Below are 22,850 nucleotides of genomic sequence, written 5' to 3'. Positions count from 1 at the left end.
AGCTAAATATCGGCCCCTGCTCTGTCTCATACGGCGGCTTTATATCTTTACCCCCCTCCCAACCCTCCAACCCCCTGAGGGCGCAAAGGCTGAAAAGTTAAAAGGGGGTAATATTATTATGGTATAGTAAACCACAGGATGCGGCGTTATATAAGAAATCGATGTCATTTATCAGAACATGCTCCAAAACGGAGTCATCCGGTTTCCTCCGCACAGGAAGGAGGAGTGTGACGACAAGAAAGTGGATTTGAATTTCTTATTTCCTCTTTTTGTCCTCTGTCTCCGCCGCTCTCAGTTTTGGTTTCTGCATTGTGTGTCGTTGTCTGGAAACGCTGGATGAAGGGAGAGGGAGAGAGAGTGGAGGCCGCTGAGGTCAGATTTTGGTTCTTGGGTGAGGTTACAATCAGAAGGTCTGGTTGCAGAGTCGTGGCGCATTCTGCAAATGTCTAAATCCACAATGAAAAAAAAAGAAAAAAAAGGGCTTCTTTGTCTGGTTCTAGTGAGCAAACGGAGCTCAAGTACCTGCAGTGTTTTTGCAGCCCATTACACCCCTGATTGGGTTCGTGATATTTAATGATAGCCATCAAATTTTCCTCACCAGTTAGCTCGTACCATGACGTAAGTGTGAGTCCTGAGCAATGGAAACTGGTGGATTTGGAGCGCCGCCAGATGTAAAGGTTTGCTAGCCGCGGTTCTGCTCCGCCATCGGGGTTAGGTCATTAATTCGAGGGTAGGCAAAGGCTCAGTGGGTGAATCTGACCTCCTCACCCCCATGGTAGAAGTTGGCAGGCCAACGATTTAGGCTTTTTCTAGCGTTTGCAAAAGTCCAAAAGCTCCAAAAGGATAATTGTGAATGGGTTGGTACAATAGCGTCTGTCGAGCTCCGCTGCACCTGGGCTTGTTGTCGCCGGTTCTGCTCGTTCAGTTTAGATCCTGGGTGAGTTTTATGACGGGAGAGGGAAAGTGAACGCCACTGCAAGCAAACACAGATATCACACATGCTATATGGCAGTATTGACTCTTCTATTTTTAGACGAAGAGAGAAGACGCATAGATTTCTGCGTCACTTTATTGAAGTTGCTGTTGGAAACGTTCGTTCACAGCTGCTTTTTGACAAATAGATCTGCTTTAAACCTAATTTGCTCTTGTTCCACTTCTTCCCGTGCTTTCCATCCGCTTTCAGTTTGACCGTAAGCGATTCCTCTCGATGAAATCCAGACATCTCTTTAGATCGTCGGTCTCCAGCGCTGTGGGGACAAAGAGAATCCATCTGGCCGGTGTGTCACACCGCTTGACAGATTCCCTCACTTGTTTAGCCAGAACAGCCTGTTTTGTCTGTCTGTTTTTCTGCACTGGAAATGAGCAGAAACTCGCTTTAGGGTCAGTGTTGACCGCCTCTAAGTGTGCAGATGTGGGACTGGTTTGGGTCGACGGGACAGAAATTGCACATTTCAGATCGGACGCGTCGACGGAAATGGTTTTGTAACAGTCCAATCACATTAGTGGCTCTGGGGATGCAAATATTTTCCTGATTAGTTGTTTGTGTCGATTAAAGATTCCCAAAGTCCAAACTGATGTCTTGTTTTGTCCACAAGCCGATGATGTACGGTTTACCGTCACAGAGGAGGAAAATAACAAAGAACTTTTGCTTTCTTTCTTTAAAAAAATGACTGATTCATTATCAAAATAGTGAATTTAAAAGTGGCTCTAGACAACAGAAACTGCTGGAATTAAATGAAAACAAATGTTAAATACTGTATTATTACTCGCCCCGCACAAAAACCAACATGTTTGTTTTGCATTGCTAAGCTTTAGCAAAAGGTCGATACTGCCAAGAAATGTTAAATGCTACATGAAACCCCGGCAGGCGGGCAGGTTAGCATCTCATTCAGGAGCTCCGTGTTCTCGTGAATTGATCTATGGACGAGAAAAGTGCTGGCATGCTGCAAAAATCATGAAGTGAAGGTCATCTGAACGAAGCCCTGCCCGGCTCTGACTCAGATTTCAGGGGAAGAGAAAAGACGGCGATGAAAGAAGAGACAGCGAAAGGTCAGATTTTGTCAAAAAAAAAACCCATAACGATAATAAAATTCTCGTTTCTCTTTCTCTTTTCAGCTCAAGTTCCTGACAGCGACGAGCAGTTCGTTCCTGATTTCCACTCTGAGAACTGTGAGTACTTTCAAGTCAGAGAGGATTTATTCACTCAAACAAATCCGAGCATGCTGTTTATTGCGCAGATCAGATCTTTTTTTTATTGTTTATTCAATCAGATGTCAAGCCGTGGACGGTGCGTCTTTGGGTTTTTGCTCGTGCTAAAGTGTGCATGTGGAGGACGAAAGCAGCGGCTCAGATTTTGGCTGTGAAGCCGCCGGAGGCTTAGACGGGGGATACTGTAACTCGCTGATGTTACAGTAATCTGTTTGGCAGGCAAAGCTATGCAGAAACAGAAGGCCTAATGACCCCGCCATCATGAAGCGAATTTGGATGCGGGCATTATGTGCTGCCGTCATCCATTTGCATGCCTTTGAAAAGCCTGAATGGGTACGGCCCAGGAAACCAGTAAAAAAAAATGATTCGGGGTGCAGGTACAAAGATGGGCCTTTGTGCGTGTCGGAAGGTGTAAAATGGAAAAGCAAATTCCTGGGCTGCACAACTGAGCGGCTATTTGAATGAGTTTCCCTTTTCTTGTCGCAACAATGGCGATTCAGGATCTGGGTGGGAGTTACGTGTCGCTCTGCAAACACTTTTTCCTTTTTTTTTCTGCCCCCCGCCCCCTCCCCCTCATTCAACACATCCCCATCTTTAGCAATGACACTGAATGCAAACTTAAAGAGAACCTGAGGAGAATAATCCCGAAACTGGCAGCTTCCTCCGTGCGTCCTTTTCAGTCGTGTGATTCAACCAACAACTGGTCAGCCCCCTCGGTGACACTGTCGCTGTCTGTTGGCCAACAATGCGGAGGAGGAAGTGCGGATGAACCCCGGGGCAGCGCAGAGGTCACGTCTACTTAACCCCCTAACCCCGCCGGCCAATCAGCTGTCAGGCCCACGCTAACGGTTGACCCGGGTGTGATTTGCAGGGTCACGGGGGGGGCTTCAGTTTGACGGGCAGCTCACTTAAACCCAGCAGAGACGCTCGGGCGTTGACAGACGGTGTCCCCGCCGATCGCCCTCAATGGCCGCAGAGCGTCTCTATTAAAGCCCTGAGTGACGGGAAACCGAAACTGACAGGCGACTTTAAATACCTTTGTGTTTGTTCTACGTGAGCACAAAAAAAAAAGCCCCGTCTTTTCCCATAAAGGCACTCTGAGTACATTTCAAAACAGGTGACTCACCTGTTTTGGAAAAAAAAACAACAAAAAAAAAAAAGGTCACAAAGCGAAGCCCTAATCCCAGGTGACCCGAGTATAATTGAGGCTTGCATTGAAAACGGCGCCAAATTAAACATTGTTGTTTACCGAGTCAAGTTGTTACCTGCATGGGTGTGGCGTTGAGTTGAGAGACAGAAGAAGGAAAAAAAAAAAAGGCACTGGGACATGTAGGAATGTTAGATTACAGAAGAGGAAGGAGGGGAGAGGGGGGCAAAGCAAAGCAGGGATTGTGCAATACCTGCACATCTGGTAAATCTATCTCATCTGGTCCATTCTGCCTTTTAGTTCGCAGCTAACAAGCGTTGCTCTGTGTGCCGCCGCCGCCGCCGAGGGAAGGTTATGCAAACATGCAACTTTTATGTACTTGCTGACCTGCCTGTGGATGTGTGTGTAAAGGTAATTGAGCCGCTGCTGGTGATAACGATATTTTTTTTTTGTACTGATTGGGAGTCTTGGAAACACTCTTTAGTGAAGGAGTCTTCCATTTTTATGCAGGGAGGCGATATCTTAGGTGTCTAGCGTGCTTTTATTTTGCTAAATGAGGCCGTCTTTGTCCCATTTAAATGGAACAGGGGATGCAAAATAGTACAAGTGAGTCGCGTCATCCTTGTGAAGTGAAGAAATCCCCTTCATTATTTAAAAAAAAAATTAAAAAGGGAATCATTTCTTATTATTTTCCAGTGTTTTTTTTGCATCAGTCTTTTGTTATAGCATAAGAACAAGGAATAGAAAAGTAAAATCACACCTTATGGGTTCTGATGAAACTTTTCTTTTTTGCACTCTCCATGTAAGTCTCGATTACCACCTCCTCGTGAAAAGGTACAATCAGAAACACGAGAGAGTGAGTCAGCTAATTCCTACAGTTGGAAGAAAGGTTGTGATTTTAATCCCACAGGAGTCGATTCATTTTTCAGCGTTTTAAGGGTTACACATGTCTTTGTGCGTTCGCTGCCCCTGCGGGGAAGAACCACATGGAGGTGTCAGTCAAATTTATAGAGCACCTACTTAATTAGAACGGTTTGCTTCTCGAGTTTTTTCTTCTTCTTCTTCTCGAGGCTCCGGAGCTCGCTCTTCTTTGTTCCAAGTATGTTGTTTACACTTGGAGCAGCTCGAGAGATGTGACCCATTCATAAATTTTCTTCCCCGTGTGCGTAAAAGGAAGTGTGCCTCTCCTCCCCCTCTCCCTCTGCTGCCTCTCTCCTTCAGTCTTCATTCATAAAAAAGGCCCTACAGTACTACAGATCCCCCCCTTTTTCGCTCTCCAAGTGGATACTCCAAACCCCTCCCTCCCTTCCTGTGTCTGTACAAACGAAGTCAAATTTAAAAATCTGGACCCCCCGCCCCTCCGTCCGTCCGTCCGTCCACCGCCGCCGCCGCCGTCCTCCCCTTTCCCTTTTCTCTCTCTCTCTCTCTGCATTGAGTGTTCCAAGATGTGAACTAATCCAGCGATTTTAGAGCTGTGTGGGACGATTGTTTAGTTTTGTGCCTTGCAGTAATTATATGGGAAGTTGTGGCCGTAGAATGCTGTTACAGTGCTTCTCAGAGAGGAGGAAGAGAGACGGCGACGCAATAAGGCTCTTTCGAAATCCACCTAATCCTTTTTTTGATTTTTATTGAGGCTTTTCTTTTTTTGTATTCAGTTGTCCTTAAATATCACAGTTACATGCAACCCTGTCCTTTTTTTTTTTTACTCACTCTGAGCTCATATAAAGTCCTGCACCTCTATGGAAACAAAAGAACCAGCACGAGAAGGAGAGACGACTTAGAAACGTCTTTTATTTATTTTTTTTGCAGTATGACAAAGTTAGAATGACATAAATCATGAAAACAGAAATGTTATTTATTTCATGCACTCACACACAAAAGTTGGAGCCTAGCTGGCTCTACTTACATGAGTTTCACCGTGCTGAATGCGTCTTCCAACAACCTCTGCGTACTTTATCATTATCGTCCGAGTACGTTTTACTTTTCTTTGCTTTTCTTTGCTCCGTGCACACACTGCCTGCAGTTCAGTCGAAAAGTCGCTCAGTTTTTGTCGCGTTGCTGTCGGTTGCTGCTCAGGTGTGATGAGAAACACAGAATTTTTATTTTATTTTTTTTACAGAAATTAATTACTGTGAACAGTTTATCTTTTAGAGTTTTTAAATAACGTGTAAAATAATGAGGAAATTGAGCAATTTTGAGCTCGGATTTGGTTCCTTTTTTTTCACGAGTTGATTAAAAAAAAACTGAAAATGAAGAGTTCATTTGCAAAAACAGATAACTCCATTTTTGTAGATTTCTAGAAAACTTTTACGTTGTTGTTTTCTTGAGATAATATCAATCAAACTGCAGCTGAGTGGATTTGACTCAGTAGAAACGACAACTTAAGTTTGATGTTGTCTCAGGTAGACGATGGAAAAGTGAGTTTTCTGAAGGTTTGTGACGATGGAGTTATTTGTTTCTGCAAATGAACTCTTTAAATATTTTCTAGTAATAATAATAATACTTATATAGCGCTTTTAAAGACACTCGTAGGCTAGAACACAACAACAAGACAAACAAGAAATAAACAAATAAATCAAATATAATGGGAAATGGCGTAAAGAAAAAAAAAAAAATTTAAATGTACGTTTTTACTGTTATGGCTCTGATAGTTGCTGTAATCCTGGCAAGTGGAGGAGAAAATAAAAGCCTTTCAAGCACACGGTTCAGTGTTAAACTACATCTCTTTTGTTTTTTTAATGCTTTGCAGCAATTTCTGAAACATTTCCTTAATTTCTACCATACTCTACTTTATATACAGTGGAGTTACGTGATTATTGTGTCGACTTTTTAGTTTACAGAACGTCCAAGACGTGTGAAAAAGTTTTTTAATGCTTCGTTCGACCAAAACCCAAAGCTATATAAGCTATAATGTACATTCTGACAAGGGGAAGCCAGTAAATCCTCAACAATGAGACGCATTTGCGTGAAAAAAAGTGATCTAAAGGATCATAAAACTCAGATTTTTCTGTTGATCGACGAAGAAGCTAAAGGAGGAGGAATCCCAGTAACCGCAGCTCCAACCAGAACGCCCCTGCGAGCTCGGCGTGTTCTGCTTTGTCATGAATTCACAGCCTTCCTCTTGTTTGGGCTGTTTTTCTGGATCAGAACTGGCCCAATCAGGCCCTATTTGGAGCGTGGGGCGATGCGAGCCCCTCCTTCCCTCCACCGACTCCCTCTTTCCCCCCCACAAAAAAAAAGAGAAACATGCAGCTCTGTGTTCTCCACTTTCCAAAATACAGCTGCTACGCAACAAAGTGTGCAAAAACAGCCAGGTGCCTGCCAGATATGCACAAATAAGCGCTCGCTCCGGGGAGGCGAGGCTTCCTCAACGGCTGTCGCGGCATTTTGTTTTGTTTACGGGTAAAATGGTTGATTTCTCCGACGTGAACACATGATTTCTTTTGACAGCCTCTCATCCACTCACTCGGGCACATGCATAGACACACACACACACACGGCCTGGCGTACACTTTAAACACACACACACACACACACACACACACACACACACACTTCAGCCCTGCAGTTTTATGAATGGGTTGGTTGTGAAAGACTGGCTGAGGCAGCACATTGAATTAAGGGGAGTAAACCTTCATTCATGACATTGACATGAGTTATTCCAGCACTAACAACACCTATGAGGAGCCTGTTTTTCTGCAGCATTACAGACAATATTGTGCAACAGCTCTTGTTTTGGCTGTGGAAAAAACAGGCTTTCTGTATTTGTTGTAGCTGTTTTTTTTTTTTTTAGCACAAATATTAAAAAAAAGTTTGATGCAGCGACGCCACGAGCTACTTCTAGTGAAGTTAGTCGTATTTAAAGTCAATCAAATCCACTGAAAATGAGTTAGTAATGGCCTGGCATGTAGCGTAATAGGCGTTTAACAGCTTCCAGTGGGGAAGTAAAAGTCGAGCTTCTCCGTGTTGATTCAGAACAGCCCTGTCAAAGCCAGGGGGCCGCGGGGATTCGAGCCAGGCAGCGCAGCCCCGACTGTCAGCAGCAGCAGAGCTTTGTGAATGGACGGCAGTGTGCGTTTTATTACAGGAGATTGGCGGGAGAGGTGTGCAAAGGGAAAAGAGGGTTTGTGTTTGCATCCCTGCGATGCACGTATTTGCTGGGACGCTTTCTGCAGCTGGAATGTTTTCTCTTTCTCGGAGAGGGGGGGAACAGATGCTGTGGAGGAGAAGGGGCGAGGCCCAAAGAATAACAGTAGCCCGACTTCAAGTGATCACTTACGGGGAGATACTGGAAGTGGGTCAAATGTGCAAACGCAGCAGAGTCCAGTTTGGGCTCGTTGCACGTCAGTTTATTTCGGCTTTGCACGAGTGCAAGTAGGAATGCGTCAAAGTAAAAAAATACTGCATAAATAATTTAAGTGAAAGTACATTCTGCAAACTGTAGAGCAGCTGTTGAAGTCCAGGGCTGGTCCCTCTGACTGATATTAGATTATTAGTAGTGAATCATCGGTGTGTCAGCGGCGTGCTACTGCTGCAGGTTTAAACTACTTTATATCCAGTTTTATATTAAGGATCAGCAGTTAAACCTGATGATTAATGGGAGAGAAGAGCAGAAAAAACAAAATTCTTGTTCTTAAATCTGTTGTTGCTGAGATACTGGATCATTTCACTGAAATAAAACCCAAGTTTAAAGAGAAAAATCACAACTTGTTGGAGTTGTTAACGGTTTAGAGACATCAGAAAATCTGGTTTAATCTTCAACAGTGTGTTTTATTTAAAAGCTTGTTATGTTATCCAGCCATTGTCTAAACCTCACCAAGTATTTTTGGTGTCTAAACCAAACCAAACAATGAATAAAAATGAAAGTAAACACTGAGTGGACATGTGACTCCAGTCCTGGAGCAGTTTTACCAGCAGCTACAGGAGTGAAGGCACTGTTTCTGTTTAGTCAAGTCAGGTTGAGGAATCTTTTTTTTTGCACATTTAGGACAAGAACTGTTGCGCCAAAGTGTTTCTAGAAGTTTAAATAACGTTTATGGTGTAGTTTTGCTGGAACAAGTTACATATTAAGGACTAAAACCTCTACAAAAACTAAATAAAACACAACTTGACCAAACTATAATACATGTTAAGGCTGAGACGCTCCAGAGTTAGCTATGGCTACATCCACACTAAGACCTTTTCATTTTAAAACGCACAACTTGTGCTGTGTTTAACCCAGTCGTCCGTGTTATTCCATCATCTTAAGACTCCTAAAATGACTTTTGTTGGCTCCTAGTTTTGATTTGAAAATTGGGGTTGACGGGTGGAAATGGAGGCTTTTGGAAACCGGTGTTTGCTTTCTGATTGGGTGTAAAAGAAGGAAACAAAGGCTGGTTGATTCAGCACAGAATCACAAATGTTGTTGTTTCTGATAGCAGCTGTTGCTGCTGTCTTACTTTCCGCCATTGCTGGTCTTTCTTTTCTAATTGACCAACTTCCTGCTTCATTTTTACACTAACAACAGCTTTCTTATGGCTGAAGATTATTTCTTAACGTGGATGCAGCTACAGTTTCAGCTCAGCGCACACACACATATCAACACACTGAAACCCACCGTGCACGTGAGCATCAGAGGAGGAGGAGGAGGAGGCTGCAGGGGTGAACGTATAGTAACCTGCTGACACAGACCAGAAGGTGTGCAGAGCGAGCTGAGAGCCAGCGTACGGCGAGATATCGATTCCTCGCCGGTCCGGCAGAGGAGCAGGAGGAGATGGAGAGGCTTGATAGATGACTTGATAAAGATAAAGCGCAGATAAATCAGGCCGAGAGGCAGATAGGTGGAAGGAGAGGGGCAGGAGCGGGTCAAACGAGGCATTACCGTCGAGATCCCGATCGAGGAAGGCGAGCGGGAGGTCGAGGCGGAGGGCTTTGCGAGAAGCGAGAAGGAAGAACTGTGGATGTGGCATGTTTGCTGATAATTTCAGGGAAGGTGTCCGGGCCTTTCCGTGTGCCTTATCTCCTCCTGATAAGGCAGATTCCACCTCAGAACACACTCAGAAGGATGCAAACAGAACGGAAAAGCTGCAACACAGTCGTTCCACGGTGCCCCGGTGGGCAGCTCATTATATCATTTCAGTAACAGCGTGGGGCTGCATCGATCCCTACATTAAACATTAAGAGGGGACAGCTATATTGGGGGCTGAGGGATTGAGAGTGAAGAGTCAATATTGTGCCAGATTAATTACATCCAGCCCTCGCCTGTGACGGGATGTCCCTCTAGCTGCACATGTCCCGAGACAGAAATGTATTGTATTGGCTCCACTAAACAGCAGCGGTGCAGCGAGATTTATGACTGGTCAATGGCCATTTATAAAGAGCCAACGCTGCACAATTCAAAGTGAAGTGGACAATAGGGAAAACATGAGATGTCAGAACGTTTACCGATTAAACCGTGATCCCTCTATGCTGCCAAGAAAGTGGAAATATCAACTTGTTATTGTATGAATTCCTACTTTCCTTCCCGTGTAGTCGGTAGTCCATGTTCTCCTCAATCACATCCTTGTTTGGGCTGTTTTTCTGCCGAGTTACAAAGTAAAACAAACAAACAAACAAAAATCTGGATAATCTGACAGCAAAGGTGCCAGAAAAACTACAATGAAAAACAGCTGAAATAATGTCAAATATATCTGTTAAATAAATATATTTTGAGCAGATTTACATCCAGTAAAGTAGATTCATTTTATAGTTGCATGTAATAAAAAAAATAAATAAAAAGTCAGTTTGTGAAAATACAGATTTTTGATGTACACTTTATGTGCATTTTTTTTTACAATCAACATGTAAATTCATACTTTTATTTTTAGCAGATGTAAATACCATAATAAAATGGTGTTTTACAGTCAAACATTGAACAAGAACAAATTACTTTTTATGTAAAAACACAGATTTTTGATGTCGACAATATGTCCTTATACAATAAAATTTATAGTCTACTTGTAAGTTAGTAGTTTAATTTTACTGTCAAAAATTGTAAAAGAACCTTTTTTTTTTTTTAAATATAGGAAAGCAGATTTTTGATGTGGAATTTTTTTTTAAAACCAGCAACATGTAAATTAATGTTTTTTTCCCCTCTGATTTTACAAGATATCTGTAATTTACCAAAACATAAAAAATCTTTAAAATAACACTTAATATATTATTTACCATTTTTTAGGCCTTAATATAAATAATTATTCTTTATTTTAAAAATGCAAAATAAAATTTTTTTTCCTGCTCATTTATGTACAGTAAAAAATATTAGAAGAACAAATTAAAGTTTATAAAAATACAGATTTTTATTTTTTGATATTTACATTTTGGGGCTTTTGAAAAGAATGGTTAAGATATAAATTTTAAACATTTTCTTTGTTTTACTAGTTATTATTTGTGGTTTTGCAAAACAGGGAGAATCTGCAAAATAACAGTAAAATGTTTAAAAGAAAAAAAAAAAAACAATCACAAACTGTTAAAAACATGAATTTTTTTGCAGTGCAGTCGGGCTTCCTGAGCAGCTTCGAGGCCGCAGTGCAGGAATGATTCTGAGAAAGCGTTAAGACGAGAACATTCTCTCGCCTTTCGGCGGGCACTGTGATGTATTTCCAGTTAGTGAAAGAGAAGTGAAACTATGATGTCGGCAGAATTCGCCGTGCTGCTGCCTTTCCCATGATTGGTGTCATTCAGTCGTGCATCCTGTTGGCCAACACGACATGATGCACCAGAAGCAGCTTTAACGGCCAACGAGAAAACCAACAAAAACCTCTTTGCGAGCGCGACCGCACAGCGCTGTCTGGGCCAATCATCTGTCTCGCTGGTACCACTGCGCTTTCCATCAATCTCGTTAGGCTTGTTTGGCAGGTATCTGACAACCATTCTTTAAATATTCAAGGAGCCTGAACCATTATCAGATGAGAGAGGACGACCTGTAAATCAGATAGAGCAGACACTAATGGATCCAACACTCCCCCGAGCAGACGCACACCGAAGCCACTCTCGGGCCTGCCGGCTCTCAGAGATGAGGATGAGTTTGTCAGCGTTGGCCGGGCTGCTTGTCTCGCTCTGTCTTCCTGATTGTGCAGTGACCTGAGAAGCGCGCACACATGTCCAGCACATGTTTCCACGCACCAGTGGAACGGCTGGATAGCCTCTGCAGTCGAAACGGTCTGGATCATATTGTATCGCCTCGCTTCCCTTCCCTCCCCTCGCTCTGAATTTTTTCCACTCGGCTACAACCAAAAACACTGTTAAGACACATTTGGACGGAGCGGAGCCACTACCAGATTCAGTCTTGTTTTGCCGTGTGGAACGCTGGTGTGCACAGAGATTTATGTTGGCGGCAAATGTGTTAGCTGTGCTTTGTGTGCAGAAATAAGTAACCCGATCTCCTGAATTCCCGTGAAGACGCTGTAACTGTAGACGATGTAGTTAGTGATGGTCTCTGATTACTGAGGTTGTCCTCTTCAAGCTTAGTTTTATATTGTACAGCAGTGATGCTGCATTCACACTGAAACAGAGAATAGTTGGACCAATCATTAACTGATGCATCTGGTAGCACACAGTTGAATTAAGTTTATCCAAAAGTAGGTTGAGTGGTATTAATGCCACTGGTGTACGTTACTTAAATCATTGTATAGAAAAGAATAGAATTAGAATGCTAGAATTGCTAAGGGACGCTTATTTGTTATTTATTTATTATTGCTTATTTGATTCCCCTCAAATAAACAGTTTGTTGGTGCAACTTAATTAATGCAAAGTCATCTTAAGATTTTCAGTTTTTCCATCTCAAGTGTTTGTTTTGCCCAAAGTTAAAACATGAGTTTGCAATCACACTTGCATTTTCTTTTTCTTTTTTTGCTCTTCTATTCTACCAGTGCCGTTTGAGCCGCAGCACAAAATGTGAAGAAACATAAACGTGTGATGCTAAAGGAGTAGGAAACCTAATGTGTGCGCTTTCGCTGAAATTAGAATCTCAGTTTTTACAACCTGAGTTTTTGTTTTGCCCAAACTTAGAATGTAAAACATGCTTTTGTCACCGGACTCACCTTTTCTTTCTACGACTTGAAGAAAACGGCGGTTGAGTCACTGCAGAAAAATCTGAACACACGTGAACGTTATGACGCCTGATGCTAAAGCAGCAGTAAACCAAATTGCAAATGCAGTTGCGTAAACACCACCGTGTAGATTTGTGCGTTCGAAATACATCGTGCCAAAATTCAAGCAAAGGACCATCTAATGTAAAAGATCTGCTTGGGCTAGAAAGCGGTTTAGGTTTGGTTTCGGTGAGGTACAGTGTTATTATCCTTGATAGCCTCGATTTAAAAATAGGGTTTAATATGCTCTGTTTTGCTAATTTATGCACAAAAATAGAGAAAATAACTTGAATTTGTACCAAAAAAAAATGCATATAAAATGTGCTTTAGTTGGAAAACTGAGATACAAATGGAGCCTGTGGTGATGTCTGCCTTGTTGTCGTGTCTTGTTGAACCAACGTCTTGATGATTCAGGTTTATTATTCCGCTTGAACAGTGCAGCATCATGAAGAGGGGTAAAACCAACACCAGTGCTGCCGTTTTAGCTTCTGTGTTGTGAAGTTTTGTGTTGTTTTACTGTGTAGATCTACTTATTACTACACCAGTGAAACAATCCGTCTAACACTCGTCAGGCCGAAACATTTGGACATTTTCACTTTTGTTTCACGTCATTGTGCATCTACAGGATCACATACTGTGCTGTCAGCAATCTATTTTCATCCAAATGTTTAGTGTAAGAAAAAACAAAGCTAGAAATTTAAAAAAGGAACCCGACCTCGTTTGAGAAACTAAACCACCGAAAGCAGAACTTTGAATTGCCACTGAAGTCCAGGTTGTGTGGAGCCCATAATGCATGTGTTGACAGTTGTTTTCCCCCCGTTGTGCCTCCACCACAATGGGCCTATGTATTCAGCTAAGCAAATAATGTCATTTGTAGCCTGCATGAATCAATAGCTTCCTCTTTAACTGTTAAAACCATCGTGGCACAATTGGCATCCTTGTTATTGATCCACGCGAGGGGATCAATCGGCAAGAGTGGGAAGAACCAAGTGTAGCCCGTGTTTCCAGCTTTTAGCGCGTCTGCACGGCGAACCGAGGCCACGTGCAATCTCAGGCTGCACATGTACGGCTACATATCACGCGAGATAAGAACCAGATCACCAGATTGGCCCCGAAGACGAGTCCGACTTGGATCGCGTTCGTACGACGGCACCCATTAAGTGCGTATTTACGTTACGCTCGCATGTTCTTCGCTTTAGCGAGATCCAGTCACCCTGTTTGACATTGGGGCTGATGTCCAATGAGTTATTGTGAGCGAGGCTGTCGTGTGCTGCAGACTTCCAGAGGCTTAAGACTTGGCCGAGCTGTGTATAAACATCCAATGTAAGAAACTCCAGATGCACTCCTGTCTTCAGGTTGGATTTCCCTACGCTACGGCCTTTAATGGTAGGAAATAATCTGTCCAAAAGAAGACGGAGGAGTTCATAGCCGGGTCTGCGAGAAACGTTTAAATGTTTGGACAGATATAGTTTAATCCTATAATTTTGTCTCCTGCAATCTAAAAACTCGTAAAAATGCTATTTTTGCCGCTTTAAAACCTCTCCCTGTCAGGGCTTTTTGTGTTTCTTACCCTCCGTGTGGCTCAGCTGAGGGGGCCCATTGTGTGGATAAGAGTTTTGTGTGGTGTTGGTGGGGAGTGTCATCCCTGCTCATGCGATTTGTTTGTGGTGGGTGTCCGTTGAATGGGAACCAACCCCCTCCATCTCCAATGTAATGATCCCTCGACTTCCTAAAGCACTCAACCATGACCATCACCTTTCACCCTGCATCCTCCCCCTTCTAAGAGCCCACATTTACATATGTAAAAAGTCCGTCCCCAGCCTGCCTTCAGCTGGGGGGTCATCTCTATACGTGGAGCTCAGAATGGGGAGGCAGTAAAGAATACCGCGAAATAAGGAAGGAGGAGATCAGGTCAAAGGGTTCTTCCTCACTCTAGACTTGTCTTATCAGTTCAGGAGGCGTTGAATGAGAACAAGCACATGCACATGGATCCTGCTTGAGCACGCACACTTCTGTGTTGCTTCAAATTTGTCTGCTTTACAAGGCAACAGCTATTGTGTACTGTATCTGTCTTTTCACTTCTAAACACCTTTCAGGTTTGTTCACGCTCCGGTGCTTAAGTTCACAAACCTCCTCCTCCTTTCCCCCCCTTTGCATTCGATGCAGAAAAGAAGCAGTGAAATATGAGGATCTTCTGTGAAAGCGTGATGTAACCTTTAACAAAGCAGTTATAAGAGGTCGTTTTGCCCCAAATAAAAGCAGGAAGAGAAGAGAACCCGAAGAACATAACTCTCCCCGGATCCGTTTACAAGACTGCCAGCACCTTATAAACTTTAGCAGCAAATTTGACATCATTTGGACAGTGAGATTTACTGTAATATGCCAGAGTTTGTCACAGTTGGTGGAGACCAGGGTTTGTTTTAAGGGCTATTCCTGGAGCTGGATGTTAGATTCGTTCCCAAATTCTGCTTTTGGCAAGTGGCGTGGCTTCGAAGGTAACGGTGGCCCTTCACAATTGAAATATCTCAACGAATGGAATTAAATTTGGTGCAGATATCTGTGAGCTTCAGTGGATGAATCCCAGCAACTTTGGTGATCCATGACTTTTCATTTCAGCGCTATATCAAAGTTTCATCCAGTGATTTATACCAACGTGAGTCTTGTATCTTAAACCTACAGTGTAGAACTCTGCTCCTCTAGAGCTTCAAACGTTTATTTTGTAGGTTTTTCCACCAAAAGCTCCTTCCTTCTTTATCTCCATTGCTCCCCTCTTCAACTCTGGCAAACCAGTCATTGCTGGTTGACAGAAAACGCATGTCACCACATATACCAGATTAAAACTCTGGTATACTGCCAAATACAGTGAGGGTTACCTGCCACGGATGGGCTTAATTAGTGTCTTGAATCTAACAGACGTTAATTTATATGCAAAAGTCTTGCATTCTAGCGTCAAAGTGCATCTTAAACCGTATGCATAAGTGTGACTCCAGTTCTTGGGGTGTATACATGTGGGAAGCTCATTTTCTGGCTCTAGAGAGAGTCTCATTTGAACCCAAACCACCTTAATCACCAAATTTTTACACGCAATGATGCATGAAATAAGAAAGACGGTGTCTCTAGTTCTGGTGTATTCATAGTTTAGTCTGATTTAGCGACTGTTGTCACAGTAATGTACCAAACAAAGACGGTGTCGACTATGAGAGATAAATATTATACCTGCTAAATATTAGTACATGAGCAGTGTGAGCGTGTTAGCTCCCCAGTCATTGATTAAACCCCTAAAAACCCATCTTTATGTGTCAAAGCTACATATTTAGAAGGTTTTTCATGGAAATAATGCCCTTATTGTGGCTTATACGGTACTTTACACTGCTTCTTGATTTAGAATCTGCAGCTCAATAAAGTCCTTCCTTCTTTTTCACCCCTTTACTTCAACTAGAAACTGATCCTGAAGAAAAACACAGAAAGTCCCATCCTGTGGGCTCACTGGGATTTTTCTTTTGTTGGGTTTGTTAAATATGAACCTGGAAGTCTTTCAAGGTGGAGATACTCGGTTGTAGTGTTGACTGCTTAATTTGCTCATGATAGAATATAAACAACAGCATATGAACACGCTAACGAGGTTAAAAAAGGCAAAAAAAGAACAGAGTGTTCATCAGAGGGGGTCTTTCACATTTAGATCACATTACTGTTCTAATAAAGCCCAGCCCGACAGAAATCAGTGTATTCATTGTTCCAGCATTTGTTTACCACAATATCAGCCGACTCAATCTAATTGGAAACGCACGCGACAGCAATCGCAGTCACAGGCAGCTACACAAACACAAAAAAGAAAGCTGCCTGGTGCTCATTTGCCAGATTAATTAATATTCCAGAAAGCACAAATAGGGTCACGCTCTCATGTGCCCAAAGCCCACCGAACGCCAGCCGACGCCGTTCCCAGGCCGGACTGTTTGAAATGGAACATCCTCATAAACCGAGAGCCACATCAAGGGGCAATATTCCTGCCAATCGCATTAAGCGGCTGCGCTCCGAGTGGACTTGTGTACGCTCTCTGAGGATTGTTTGCAGTTCATGACCATGGCGGAGAAAAGAGGGGGAATGTCAACAGACAAACTCGTGTTATTAGAGCGGCAGTCATGTGCCACCCTGTGTGTGCCTGAGCTGCCGGAGACTTAGAGGAGGCTGGAATCCCATCGCGTCTGTCTGGGAAATCTGGGTAAATGCTCTCTAATCCTGTTGATCCTCCGCTAAAGCCAACACTTCCTCACCTGCCTGCCTGCCATGGGAGAGTGAGTGCAGGCCAAAAATAGGAAGGAAGGCCGTGATGATGAGCAGCGCCGTTTGATTGTCAGCCTCACTTTATCATTTAATAGGTTTTGCATTCTCAAAGGCAAACAGGTTAAAGTGAAATAAACATCTGAGGCCGCGACAGGAAGGTATGTCAGCTTTGACAAAGCAGAAGTACTCGTTGGAAGGGGAGCTCTTTGATTCCATGGTTGTTGCTGCTGAGCCACTTTCACTTTGAATACTTAAAAAAATGCATTTATACACATCTAAGGAGAAGAAAATGAATCTAGGGCTGCAAAATGTACCAATTAAACTGAACCTTGGGTTTGAATGGCAAAAGTGTTTTTTAAAAAATGCCCAAATTACACCATTTGTCCGAGCCAGAAGGATGGTCCTTGAACTGGCCCCGTGAGACGTGTGGTTCCATCAGAAAGATTCACCAAATCTTAGCTGAAAATCGTAATATTTCATTAAAATCTTTGTCTGGTTTAAAAAACAATTGCCAAAAATAAATAGTTTGCAGTAAACAGATTGTGTCAAAAACAAGAAATTCTTCACTGCTTGGCGCATCAGGCACTATTGATTTAGCGACAAGTAAAAGTCACGTGACAAAACTTCAGAGACTTTTGGGCTGAGCTGCAGGCAGGGTTTACACAGAGGAGATAAGCAAAGACGTGTAAAAATATAAACCTGCGTTAATAACATCTATAATGTGTGGGGCCACAGTGCTGGTAGCACTTGTGGGCACAAAATGTTGCACACTTTGAATATTTTTTTGCAAAATAAATAATCAAAGGAATTTGCATTTTCTATTTTATGATTTGTGACCGGTGAAATTGATAATTCTGCACAGAGGACACCTTTGAGTTTCTCTCCTTCTAGCTGTGGTTGATCTGTTACCATAAATGTGCAGGACTTCATATTAAAGTGAGGAAAAATGTGGCAGCAGCTAAAAAAACCCAAAAAAACCGTTTGGCATTCAGAGGGTTAATGTGCAATAATCCAAAGCAGATTAAACAACATCAGGTGGATGTTTGGCTTTTATACCTAATAAATTACACGATCAATTGCCAGTTTATGATGTTTTTAGTTCTAAATTTTTGTTGATTGACTCATTGCGCCGGCCGTTAACGAAACCGTTTAAATCTCGGTGTTTTATTAAATTCCTAACGAGCAGCCAGTTTTTGAGCGTTCAGGTGCCACTCCTTAACGTTGTTTGCGGTTCGTGCTGTAATCTTTGCTCGCTTTGTGTTCGCGCTACTTTCCTTTTTACTCTCTCGTCTTGGTGGAACCGTCACTTCATTCAGTCAGCCAGACGTGTTTTTTTTTTTTTTCCCTCCTCGTCTTTTTGTGAATGGACGACACTATGTAATTACCTGGGGTGAGCTTTCAGTGTGGCCGTCAGCTCCACACCCACTGCAGAAACACACACACACTCCTTTTTTTTTTTTTTTTCCTGTGCACACACATATTCTCGCCGAGTGTTCTTATACACACACACACACACACACATAAATACATGCCTCCCCAGCTGGAAGTGCACAGCTGCTGCTGTTTACCCTGTCGGGACCAGAAAAACATCCTGTACAGTTCTCCGGGTGAAAACCTCCCCTCACATAATAAACACAAGCCCTCGGCGCAGTTTGAAGCTCCACTTTGGGTGGTTTCTGTGGCCATCAAGGCAAAAGGTCCCCTCCAGCAGTCCAGCTTGATGGACAGTTCGCTGAGTTGAAGCTTTTTTAGGAGCATTATCAGGGTTGTCATTCTTTTTTTTCTTTTTTTAAAAATCTATTAACTCAAAGGTAGAAAGAAATTGCAAACATGTGGTCGGAAAGAATCTGCGTCAACCCAACAAAACGTGTGACGTGCACTTTCATCAAGACTTCCCGGTTGTTTAGCTTTAAGCTGGACTTTGACAGAGGAAGTTTTGGCTGCTGTTGTGTCTGGAAGAGCGAAGAAAAGTGGGCGAGGACGCTCCGGGCTTCCAAACGGCTGCAGGAATGCAGTCGTGTGTGAGCATGTGTGTGTCTTTTTTTGTGTTGGTGGAAGTGTGTGTTTATACGCGTCTGTCTGCTGCCCCGTGTTTTGCACTTGACAGTCACTTAAGCATTTTGGCTGGCACGTAGAGGAGATTCCTGTGCCGACAGAAGAATTTGCTTTTGCCTTTAAGCTTAATGACAGCAGTATCGGGGCAGGGCTGCATCACAAAAGGACGTACCAACAATCGCTGTGTGTCGTGTTGTGTTGTGTGTGTGTGTGCGCCAACCCTCATCTCTGCTTTGTGTGTTCTCTCGTAGCGGTGGCATTTCACAGCCCTCCAGTCACTATCAAGAAGGAGCCGCAGAGCCCGGGCTCCGACCCCAGCCAGTCCTGTAGCCACAAGCAGACCTTCAGCTACCCCAGTGGAGAGCAGTGCCTTTATGCCAGGTACCTCCAGCTTCTCCTCGCTGACGCTGCATCCACAATAATGCTGCTGTTTGTTTGTTTTAAAGGTCACATGTGGTGCCCCTTTTCTGCAAAAATAATAAGCCTCACATGTCCCCGGAATGTGTCTTTTAATTGTTTAGCTCAAAATGCAACAAAGATGGTTCGTTTCACCGTGTCTGTGGAGCCTCTAGTCGATGTAAACACACTGTTTCAGTGACTAACACTTTAAATTCAGTTGAGCTGCTCCCCTTCAGGAAGAACACTCTCTCTGCGTCTGACAGCAAAACAATTGGCAGCTACACAGATATGAATGTCCACGACTTCCTATTGCTTCCAACTGTTGCTCTAAGGAACCATTCTATATGTTATGACAGGAAATGTTTGTTGTTTGGACGAGGAGTGCGTCAGACGATGCTGCTATGTTGTTATAAAATCAGCATTTTATCTGCAGAGCTGTAGCTAAGACACGACTCTGAAGTGACTCCTGGTTAACAAGTCATGTTATTGGTTCAATTGATATCTCATACTCGCTCTGTTGTCTGAGAACTACGTCACTGAGGGCAGCTTTATTGGGAATTCAGATGCATTAAAATGTAGTTTATGTGAGCACAGAGAGCAGGAGTCAAGCTAACAGAACAGGCAACATGGAAACGCACTATATAATATACCCAGTACTTGATTGCTGGTTTACAATCGCGCCTAAAGTTTACAACATCTCTAAATGTCCCTCTGCTAATAGTAACGTATGCCACACATTAACACATAACACTAAGGATTGTCCTTTTGTTGTGAGACACTACCACCGATAATAAAAGCGATCTGCTGGGTCTTTAGCTCCTCAGATGCTGGGAGTGCATGAAGACTCTTGTGTTCGCTCTTGCGGCCAACAGCAGAACGTTTGGTGTGTTTTGGTCGCAGCTCAGACATTTTAGAGTTAAAATAAGCAGCTTTAGAATGTAAATAATGACACTGAGGTGACGATTATTGGTTCTTTGGTTTCTATTTACCAACAGAACACATTTCTTGTAAAGCTGGGAGGTTGTTTAGTTGAAGGAAGCTGGATGAATGGAGGTAGTAAGTGTCTTCTCATTCTTGCAGCTTTTATTTTTTAACTCCAGGTTTTTAAGACATAAAAAAACTCAACAAAAATGGATTTTCACTACATGGGAGTGCACAAAATTTGCTGTGTTTACGACTCCTACAACAGAGACTTTTGGAAAGGAGTTTTAATTTGAAAATGCAGTCACCCTTATTAATTTTCTGTGCCTCAATATGCACTACAAATATTTCTGAATCAGTGCTACAGCGCTCATCTGGTTCTAAAACATACTAGTGTGGATGTAGCCTGAAGGTCATCCTACACTGATGGTGTACTCAAGCATCACTGCCAGCAAACGAAACCATACTTTTTCCATGTACCTTCAGCGGTGAGCAGCCATGCAGATATTCTTGGTTTTGTAACGCACCTTTGGGATTTCTGCATCCACCTCAGTACAAAGGGGAATTCAATCCCACGGAAAACCACTGCCTCCTTTTTCCAGAAACGGCTTCCTCTGGATAATCCAGAAAACACATATTTCAGAGGGACCCTTTCTTCATTAGGAAGCAGAGAACGTTCCACACCGAGTTATCCAGATTAACCAGGACATTGTTCCTGGAAAGACACGTTGCCGAGGAACTATGAACATCATGTTTTAATGCTTTTAGCACCGATAATTGCAATTCCATTTACCTCCATTGCATTAAAGTGGAAGCCGAACTCTCGGGAGGCTCAAAAGGATGATTCATTGTCTCCCCGCACATTTACTGACATCCACTGTTACCAAAGGCAGAATAAATGAGACAGTGATTTTATCTCTACAACATCGGTTTGTACGACGACCCAGCGCTGAATAAGCCGACGCAGCTGAAACTCTGACCACACGTTATTGACGAAACCCCCGTAAAATGTTTGTTGTATTGACTGGGAGAGAAAGCTGCTGTCTGGTTTGACTGCCGAGACGTGTTTTCATGCCATACGTGTGTTTTTCCACAGTGCCTATGAGCAGAAAAGGGCTGCGGGTGGAGCGAAGAGCTCCTGCCCAGGGACCCCCATGTCTCCAATGCAGCAGCATTACTCCCCAAAGCCCGCCACGGCCGGACGGCCCGACGCTGGCTACATGAACCCTGCTGCCACCTCCCAGCCGCTCCCCAGCAACAGCTACCCCATCAGCGCCAGGTGACACGGCACGCAAAACCCCGGCAGCAGGGACTCAGCATATCCAGTTGCACATTTTTATCGACTGAGATCCCGAACTGAGCGTTTGTGTCTGGTTTCTCAGTTCCAGGTTTCAGGGTGCTTCAGGAGACCCCATGTGCCCCCAGTTCCCCCCGCCAGGGCAGGCCTTTCAGCGGATGCCTTCTGCCCCGGCTGGCAGCGGTGGAGGTGGTGCGGGAGGCGGCGGAGGTCCTGGGGGTGGAGGTGGAGGCGGAGGCGGTGGTGGAGGTGGTTACCATCGGCAGCACTCCGACCCCTGCATGCCCTACCTGCAGCAGAGCTTTAAGCAAGAATACCTGGACCCGCTGTACGAGCGGGCGGCTCACATGGCCGGGCCGGGACACGGGGGAGGACAGGGACCTCACCCCCACCCTCACCCACACCCGCACTCACACCCACACCGGTTCCCACCAGCCCACATGATGGTGAAGCAGGAGCCCACAGACTACACCTACGAACCTGGTGAGCCGAGCACACCGATGTTCATGTCAACTGTTGTTTTGTGTTTCTGTGGTTTTAATTCCAACAAACAAAATGATCAGCTATTAAATGAATCAATTTGGGAAACTTTTTTTTTTTTAAAGAGGACAAATGATGTAAATTCTCTGATTCAGCTTCTTATATATGAATGTTTTCTGGTTTTATTCCACCTTAATGACAGGTTGTGGACAAAACAAGACCTTTCTGGAGGCTTTGGGAAACACTGATTTACATTTTTCATGATTAAATGAGAAAATAATCGACATAACTTGCAGCCTGTGTCAGTGTAGGATTAAAACTAGAAATATGTTTGAGACTAATAGATCTAAGGTGACTCAGATCTATTAGTCGATGGTCCTAAGATACGTCTGAACAGTGGAGAAATCAGAGTAATGCAGTTTAATTATTTTAAGTAATTAAAAAAGTCACATTTCTATGATTTCAGCTTCTTAAATCTGAATGTTTTCTGGTGTCTTTACTCCTCTTCAGCAGTAAACTGAACATCTTTGTGCTGTAGACAAAACACAACATCTGCATCGGATGTCATTTTGACCCGTGGTAAAGACTGATCTGCATTTTTCACCATTTTCTGACATTTTATAGACCAAACAACGACACAAATATGACTCAACAGTGAGAATGATCATTAATTGCAGATCTGTTCCTTGTTTTTAAACCGTCAGACTGTCCAAAATCCAGAGATGATGAATATTTCTAAACGTAAAACAGGAAAGCATAAACCTTTTTGCATCTAAAAAGCTGAAAACAGAGAATGTGCGTCTCTCTCAGGTTTATGAATGACTTGGAAAGTGATTTGCTGACAGTTAGCTTTCTGTCAGTCTTGTTTGTCAGACTTTTGTCATCTTTAGCTGCACGATTAGTCACTGGAGGACTGGAGCAAGAACATTTCTGGTTAATTAAAATCTAAAAAGGA

The 22,850-nt window shown here is 43.2% G+C and overlaps 1 protein-coding gene across 1 annotated transcript in view; it reads left to right on the top strand.

Moving 5' to 3' along the window:
* etv4 (ETS variant transcription factor 4) overlaps nt 1-22,850 on the top strand; it is a 40,640-nt gene that overhangs the window by 4,429 nt on the left and 13,361 nt on the right. Inside the window, exons 4-7 of the mRNA XM_008303541.1 lie at nt 2,116-2,169; nt 19,050-19,179; nt 21,215-21,397; nt 21,501-21,898. Coding sequence (XP_008301763.1) covers nt 2,116-2,169; nt 19,050-19,179; nt 21,215-21,397; nt 21,501-21,898 — 765 coding nt within the window. The remainder of the gene's footprint in view (nt 1-2,115; nt 2,170-19,049; nt 19,180-21,214; nt 21,398-21,500; nt 21,899-22,850) is intronic.

This window comes from Stegastes partitus, unplaced genomic scaffold, assembly GCF_000690725.1.
Source record: "Stegastes partitus isolate 25-593 unplaced genomic scaffold, Stegastes_partitus-1.0.2 Scaffold2029, whole genome shotgun sequence".
Classification (NCBI taxonomy): Eukaryota; Metazoa; Chordata; class Actinopteri; family Pomacentridae; genus Stegastes; species Stegastes partitus.
The sequence above is the reverse complement of the archived record's forward strand: the minus strand, read 5'-3'. Positions and strand labels throughout refer to the sequence as shown.